Raw genomic sequence first — 8,904 nt, 5'->3', positions numbered from 1 at the left:
TAGCCGATCAAGCATTTGATCAATAAAAGGCATAGGGAAATGGTCTTTGCATGTGGCACTATTGAGCTTCTGATAATCCATACACACCCTCCAACCGGTCACCGTTCTTGTAGGGATGAGCTCATTTTTCTCATTTTCAATTACGGTCATGCCTCCCTTATTCGGCACACATTACACCGGGCTCACCCAAGAACTATCGGCAATAGGGTAGACTACCCCGGCATCCAACCATTTGATGATTTCTTTCTTTACCACCTCTTGCATTGACAGGTTCAACCGTCGTTGATGTTCCACACTTGGTTTCGTTTCACTCTCCAATTGGATTTGTGCTCGCAAATTCCCGCGGGAATCCCACGGATGTCCGCGATTGTCCATCCAATGGCTTGCCTATGCTCCTTCAAGACTTCCAACAATTGTTCTACCTGCACATCATTCAACAGAGAAGAAACAATTACCGATAAAGTATCATTTGAGCCAAGAAATTTATACCTCAAGTGTGGTGGAAGTGGTTTGAGCTCTAGTTGCGGAGGTTCGATAATAGAAGTCTTTACGGGTGGAGTGGCTCTATTCTCCAAGTCGAGAGAGAGCTTTGCCAGAGCATAAGTGTAGGACCCAAGCCCCTCCAATGCATTCACCGATTCCATATACCCTTCCATATTTTCACCATCAAAGTTCACCAAAATAGCTGCCAATGCGTCGCCGAGGCATTGTTCTTCCATTTTCATTTCAACCGCATCCTCTACTTCATCAACAACATCGATCACCGAGATGCTTTCATACTCATGCAGTAGTTTCATACCCTTGCTTGCTTGGAATGTAACCTCTTCATCATTCACACGGAATTTGATCTCATTCCGTTCCGAATCCATTAGTGCTCTTCCAGTGGCCAGGAATGGTCTCCCCAAGATGATAGGGATCTCTTTGTCAACCGCACAATCAAGGATTACGAAGTCGGCGGGTAAATGAAATTTTCCCACCTTCACAAGTACATCATCAACAATTCCCACCGGTCGTTTGATGGAGCGATCGGCCATTTGCAATCTCATACTTGTGGGCCTTGGCATACCTAATCCTGCTTTCTTGTAATTGGCAAGAGGCATCAAGTTGATGCTAGCCCCATTATCACAAAGGGCTCTTGCAAAATCATGTGTCCCAATGGTACAAGGAATGGTGAAATCTCCCGGGTCTTCTTTCTTTTGAACGGTGGATGTTGCAATGATGGAACTAACCCGGTGAGTCACATTCACCACTTCATTTTTGGTGGTCTTCTTCTTGGTGATCAAATCTTTCAAATACTTAGCAAAACCCGGCATCTCTTGAAATGCTTTCACAAATGGAATATTCACCGATAATTGCTTGAGAATGTCGTAAAAATTTTCGAGTTTGCTATCATCAACCTTCCTAGCGAGTCTTTGAGGGAATGGAGGTCTAGGAATAGGTGGAAGAGTTTTTGGTGTCTCTTTTACCTTTTCCTTTACCTCTTCCCAGTTCTCTTTTTGCACTTGCACATCTTCCGGAATCTTCTCAATTTCGACAACACTTGGCTCTTCAACGTTAACCCCTTTCTCGAACTCTTCCACCTCAACCACTTGTTCACCCTCTCCTTGTAGTACCTTCCCACTCCGAGTAGTAATTGCCATGACATGAGAAGTTGGGCCACTCCCACTACCCTTTGGGTTCGCAATTGTGTCACTAGGGAGTGTTCCCTTTTGCTTTGGATTTTGTTCTCTAGAGAGGTCTCTCATTTGCATCTCCAATTTTTGAATGGATGCGGTATGAGAGCCAACAAGCTCGGTCGTGTTCCTCATAGAAGTGTCGGATTTTTCTTGATTTTGCAATACCCGTTCAAGCATACCTTCCAACTTAGACTCACTTGAGGAACCTTGATTTGAATATTGACCCTTCAGGGGAACATAAGGGTTTGAACTCCGGTTTGAGAAGTTGTTGTTGTTGTTCCAGTTTCCTTGGTTTGAGCCACCTTGGTCATTTCGCCATTGTTGGTGGCCTTGCCCTTGTGGGTTTGGCCTCCATTGATTTTGTTGTCCTTGACCTTGGTATTGTTGCCTTTGATAGACTCCTTGAGAGTTGTTGACATAATTTGCTTCCTCAAAATCCTCATTTGATATGGGTTGCACATCCTCAACCACATTTACCTTCTTCGTTTGGCTTTCGGTGAACATCTTTGTCAACACATTGATATTTGTAGCAAGCCCTGCAATCACTTGATCTCTCTCTTGATTTTCCTTGATCATGTTGCTCAAGGAAGGAGAACCATATGTAATTTCGCCTGTGGTGTCCTCGGAATGCCATGCTTGATTACGCTTTGCCATTTTGTCAAGTATTTGTGTCACCCTTGCGAATGATTTGTCCATGAAAGATCCGTCAGCTGCATTCTTGGCTATAGATTGGTTCATAGGATCCAAGCCCATGTAGAATTTTTCCAGCAAGATAGAATCCGGAAAACCATGGTTGGGAGACCTCACCAAATATAATTTGAAATGATCCCATGCCTCATGTAGATGTTCTCCCGTACTTGCTTGAAAAAGAAAATTTTATCCCGGAGCTCAGACTTCTTACTTTGCGGGAACCATTTAGATAAGAATGCTCGGACAAGTTCGGGCCAAGAATGAATGGAGTTTGGTGGCAGATTTTGAAGCCATTTCCTTGCGTCCCCAGCTAGAGAGTACTTGAATCATCTCAACCTTAGGGCATCATCAGAGACATTGTTCTGCTTATGCATCGCACACACACCCAGGAAGTTTCTAAGATGTTGTGTCGGATCATCTTCAGTGGAATTCCTGAAAAACCCTCCGCTTTGAGCATAAGGAATAAACCATGTTCCACCTTGAAAGTTGCAGCGCCAACGGCCGGAGGTACAATAGCATTTATATCCTCAATGTACTCCTCGATGTCCGCAAAAGGATTTTCTTCCATTTCTGCCTCTATGTCTTCACCATATTCGGACATGTTTTCCTATCAACACCAAGCAAACAAGGCAAATTGTGATGGAATAAAATAAGATGTAAAGTAAAGCACACACTAATTAGTAATTTCAAAACCGTGTTCCCCGGCAACGGCGCCAAAATTTGATACGCTCAAATTACACTTTAATAAATAGTGTAAGGCGATCGATGTCAAATATAATAACCCAACAAGGTTGGGGTCGAATCCCACAGGGAATAGGTGTGAAAAGGTTACTCAAATAGTGTGTTACTTGACTAAAGTCGTAATTCTATTTAGTTAATGGTAACAAGAGTATGAAATGATTTTGGTTTGAAGTAATGACTAATTGTAATGTTGAGAATGTAAATAATTTGATTAGAGAAACCAAGGTTGTGTACCCTTTAATGAGTGTAATGCTATCGGTGTTGATATGATATATTTCTAATGGAAGGTCCTTTTGATATGCAAATGATGTCTAAATGACTACCCAATATTTTTCAATAGTCGGGTAGTATTTCCTCTTTATGATTTTTCCAAATATAAAAGAGTTGTAATTAATAACAATCAATATATGCCAAATAAAAAACCCACTTATTCCTAAGCGGTTCTATTAAACAAGGTTTAAAGCCTTGAGTCTTTGATAATTACTTCTACCAAATTCTAACCCACTTTCCCAAGCAAAGCAAGAATTTAATGGCATTTGTTAATGTTTGCAACCACCAACAATAAATGAAGAATGAGAAGTAAATAAATATCAACCAACCATTATATATATATTCAATGTTAAACACCCATTAACATAACACCCATTTAGGGTCCACAACCTTAGTATTTGAAGTTAGCTACTCATACTAAAATACAAAAATAAGAGAATATTAAATGCCATAAAGCTTACAAAGTGAAAGATTCTTAACCCAAAAGCTTCCAAAAGAGAGGAATATTAAAGCCTTGTATTGTAGTCTCAAAGTCAGACAAGATGAGCCCACAAAACCCCAATTAAATCTATTTATAGAGGGCCAAAATTCGGGACAAAAACGGACAAAAATGCCCTTTCCGGTTAAATATGCGATCGCTATCTGTCGCATAACAGACATGCGGTCCGCATTCTCTTCATGCCCATCACACTTCAGAACCCTAGTTTCCAGGCCGTCGTCGCATTGTTGATTTGCGGTCCGCATTCCAGATATGCGATCGCATTTTGCGTCGCATTTTCCACCATCAGCATTTCGCTCCATGAGTTTGCGGTCCATTATGCGGTTGGCAAACCTGTTGTGCGATCGCATTCTGGACCGCATTTCTTGCACTGGACTTTGGCCAACATTCTGTTTTGGTTTGCGATCCTTTGCACATTATGCGGCTCGCATGTAGGATTTGCGATCGCATCTTAGACCGCATTTCCACATTTGTGCTGCATTTTGCTCTTTTCTTGTCTTTTTGTGTCTTTTTGCTTTTATTTCCATGCTCTTAGGTCCTTAAACCTCATGTACTGCAAAAACACTAAAATTACATAAGTATAGGAGATAATTGCATTCAAAACAAGCTATCTAAGCAATTTGCATTGAAATGTGCCGAAATTCTCCGGCACATCACATGACATCACGGGCAGGAAAGAGCAGGCCATCTATTATCTCAGCAAGAAGTTCACATCCTATGAGGTTAAGTATACCCCCTTGGAAAGGACGTGTTGCCCCTGACTTGGGTAGCACAGAAGTTGAAGCATTATCTGTCATCCTATACTACTTACCTCATTTCCCGCCTGGATCCTTTAAAGTATATTTTCCAGAAGCCTATGCCCACAGGAAGACTCACAAAGTGGCAGATCATGCTCACAGAATTTGACATCGTATATGTGACTCGGACGACGATGAAAGCCCAAGCTTTGGTTGATCTCTTGGCCGAGAACCCGGTGGATGAAGAATATGAGCCGTTGAATACTTATTTTCCTGATAGAGGTAATGCATGTTGAGGAGGTCGAGCAGGATGAGAAGCTCGGTTGGAAACTTTTCTTTGATGGGGCTGCTAACATGAAAGGTGTTGGGATATGAGCTGTGCTCATTTCTGAAACAGGCACCACTACCATGTCACAGCTCAACTTCGTTTCTATTGTACCAACAACATGGCTGAGTACGAAGCATGCATTTTGGGTTTAAGATTAGCTGTGGACATGGGAGTCCAGGAAGTGCTGGTTTTAGGAGATTCAGATCTGTTAGTGCACCAGATTCAGGGAGAATGGGAGACTCGAGTTTTGAAGCTCATACCATACCGACAATGCCTGCAGGATCTTTGTCAGTGGTTCAGATCAGTGGAGTTCAGGCATATCCCTAGGATCCATAATGAGGTTGCTGATGCCTTGGCTACCCTGGTGTCAATGTTACATCATCCAGATAAGGCTTATATCGACCCTTTGCATATTCAGGTCCGTGATCAGCATGTTTACTGTTACATGGTGGAAAAAGAACTCGATGGTGAGCCATGGTTCCATGATATCAAGGAATACATCAGGATGGGGGTATATCCAATACAAGCCACAGGCAATCAAAGGAGAATAATTCGACGTTTGGCAAGTGAATTTTTCTTAAACGGAGGAGTTTTGTACAAAAGAACTCCGGATCTCGGATTGTTAAGATGCATATATGCTAAGCAAGACGCGACTATCATGACCGAAGTACACTCGGGAGTCTGTGGGCCACATACGAGTGGGTATGTTCTGGCAAAGAAAATTCTTCGAGTGGGCTATTATTGGCTCACCGTGGAACGAGATTGCATCAGCTTTGTGCGTAAGTGTCATCAGTGCCAGGTGCACGGGGATTTGATCCATTCTCCCCCGTCTTAATTGCATACAATGTCCGTGCCTTGGCTGTTCGTTGCATGGGGCATGGATGTCATCGGACCAATTGAGCCAGCAGCATCCAATGGGCACAGGTTCATCCTGGTGGCCATCGATTATTTCACTAAGTGGGTTGAAGCTATGACTTTCAAATCTGTGACCAAGAAAGCAGTGGTTGAATTTGTTCATTCAAACATCATGCGTCAGTTCGGAATTCCAAAGGTACTTATCACGGACAATGACGCAAATCTTAACAGTCATTTGATGAAGGAAGTATGCCAGCAGTTCAAGATTATGCATCGAAATTCCACTCCGTATTATCCCAAGGCAAATGGAGCGGTTGAGTCAGCCAACAAGAATATAAAGAAGATACTTCGAAAGATGGTGCAAGGTTTTAGGCAATGGCATGGAAAGTTACCGTTTGCTTTACTGGGTTATCGCACTACTTCAGTAGGCGCGACTCCTTATTTGTTGGTATATGGTACTGAAGCAGTGATACCCGCGGAGGTTGAGATTCTATCCCTTCGAATTATTGCTGAAGCAGATATTGATGATGATGAGTGGGTCAAAACCCGGTTGGAGCAATTAAGTCTGATTGATGAGAAAATATTGGCGGCAGTATGTCACGGCCAATTGTATCAAAAGAGAATGGCAAGAGCATACAACAAGAAGGTGCGTCCTCGAAAATTTGAAGTGGGTCAGTTGGTATTGAAACACATCGTTCCATATCAGGCGGAAGCAAAAGGCAAGTTTGCCCCAAATTGGCAGGGGTCGTTCGTGGTAACGAGAGTGTTGTTCAATGGTGCTTTGTATATAACAGATATAGAAGGCAAGTGTGTAGACATGGCTATCAATTTTGATGCGGTCAAAAGATATTATGTATAATTTCTTTGGTTTAAATTGTGTTCATTTGTACTTGGCATGTTTTGAAGATTGAAATGACGAAGCCATTTTATTCTGCTATCCAAATACTTTATCCTTTGCTACCCTTTGAGCTTTATTTGTTTTCTTTCATACCCCTCTTTTGGAATCAGTAGCAAAGTTCAGAAACACAGATACAGAAAATAAATAAAGAAGAGAAAAGAGGAAAAAGAAGAGGAAAGAGAAAAGAAACTGAAAAAAAAGAGAAAAGAAAGGAAAGAAAAAAGAGAAGAAGAAAGTACAAAACACAAAACAACTCATATGTCATGAACTACGTTCGACCTGATTCCTTTTAAGGATATGTAGGCAGCCTCACGGTTCGGTCCCATCAAAATAAGAAATGTAAAAGCCCCCGAGCAAAGAAACTGGGTAGAAGTTGCGATTTTGTAAAAGATTTGATTCCAAAAGTTATAATTTTGAACCCATTCGAGTTGTTTTGAGCCTTTATGATATCCTTTCTTTCTAACCCTATCTAAAAACCCATATTACGGTCCAAAGAAAGACCTTCCGATCAATCTTCGAGGGGTGCCAAATCAAGCAAGTAGAGGCATGATTCATATCAGGGGCAACACTCTGTTCTACGCAGGAAAAATGAACAAATGAGAGAGTCATATTGGTGAAAACCCTCACGGGCACTGTAAGACGACGGAAAGCTAAGAGAAATTAAAATGAGAGAGTCTTATAGGTGAAAACCCTCACGGGCATCGTAAGGCGACGGCGAGTGAGAGATGAACAAATGAGAGAGGTTTGCTGGTGAAAACCCTTCAGGGCGCCGCAAGCCGAATGAGGTTGTTGACTTTACAAAGGAATTGGATCATGGGGACCCCAGGCATAAAGTGTGAGGACTGAAAGGTGATTGATTGAATGGACTAGGCTGATTAATCCGAAATGCATGTCATGATCATTGATGCTAGCGGCCTCACTCAGATAAGTCCTTTTTCCCTTTTCTTCCTCAAAAAGTCCTTCTGTTTTGATTTTTCTTCTTCATTCATAACCCTCGAGGTCATTGCATTTCATCTCCTTTTTGGGTCTACTCTCTCTAAGGCTTTTCCAATGATAGCCTTGCTAAGCAAATAAGAAGGGATTGCAAAGCTTATTACAGACTTCCAAATTGCACAAAGCAAAGTGCAGCCACAGCATGCCAGAAATAGCATGATGCACAATGAAAAAATAAGGTGTTAGCCTAGGTTCAAGTAATCAAGTGGTTTCGTGAATTGTGGGGAGAAATACAGAGATTCAAATTGGAAAGACAGAAAGGTTAAAACAGCAGGCTGAATATAGGGCACTCAGGTCATTCAGGGTTCCGTGGTTAAGGTTCAATCAGAAGGTGAAACAATTCTTTGCCAGTCGTATGCAGTTGAGCAGAACAAAGCATGACAGTGGAAAGGCCACCCTCAGCAAGAATGTCGCAAAATAACCACCACATTTTCAAACTGACAAGATTTTTCTTTGATTGAAACAGGGGCAGGAAATTTCGTTTATTTCGGAGAAACCCTCCGTGAAGAAAGCAGGTGCCAGAAAGGCTCGGCCGTAAGTATTCAGTACTCTCCTGGATAACGGGATTTAGTAAGTTTTTAGACCCTCGCAAGTTACAAGGTCTGACGAGAGTTTTTCTTTTGGGAAGTATAATTCAGCATTTAAGTTTTCACTTTTGAAGATGAGACTTGGTTTGAAATAAGGGAATTTAGCTTAGAACTTATTTTGATAACAAGAGTCGTTTAACACTCACAGATGTTCCCAATATCAAACTGGGGCAGAAAATATTTCTTTTGTTTTGTCTGCTTTGTTGTAATCAGGCGCTCACCTGGAGAACAAGGGAAGGCAGTTCAAGTTTCAAAGGAAAGCGGTTCAGGATTCAAAAGGAAGCAGTTCAAGTTCAGCAATCAGGCGCCCACCTGGAGAACAAGGGAAGACAGTTCAAAGGAACAACAGTTTCAAGAGGAGGACAGTTTAAGCTCAGCAATCAGGCGCCCACCTGGAGAACAAGGGAAAACAACTCAAGTTTCAGGCAAGTCGAGGTTCAGCAATCAGGCACCCACCTGGAGAACAAGGGTAGACGACACAAGTTTCAAGGGAAAGCGGTTCAAGGTTCAGCAATCAGGCGCCCACCTGGAGAACAAGGAAAAATAGCTCAAGTTTTGAGGAAAAGCAGTTTGAGAACAAAGGAAAGCAGTTCGGGTTCCAGCAATCAGGCGCCCACCTGGAGAACAAGG

The 8,904-nt window shown here is 42.1% G+C and overlaps 1 protein-coding gene across 1 annotated transcript; it reads right to left on the bottom strand.

Moving 5' to 3' along the window:
- On the bottom strand, positions 273-2,429 carry LOC109232278. The gene is made up of 3 exons (XM_019397988.1): positions 1,467-2,429; positions 1,248-1,355; positions 273-1,193 (listed from the first exon to the last, which is right to left on the bottom strand). The coding sequence occupies exons 1-3, from the start codon at positions 2,427-2,429 to the stop codon at positions 273-275; spliced, it is 1,992 nt and encodes a 663-aa protein (XP_019253533.1).

The sequence above is a fragment of the Nicotiana attenuata genome, chromosome 1 (assembly GCF_001879085.1).
Source record: "Nicotiana attenuata strain UT chromosome 1, NIATTr2, whole genome shotgun sequence".
NCBI classification, from domain to species: domain Eukaryota; kingdom Viridiplantae; phylum Streptophyta; class Magnoliopsida; order Solanales; family Solanaceae; genus Nicotiana; species Nicotiana attenuata.
Note: the sequence above shows the minus strand (reverse complement) of the source record. Positions and strands in the feature narration are given on the sequence as shown.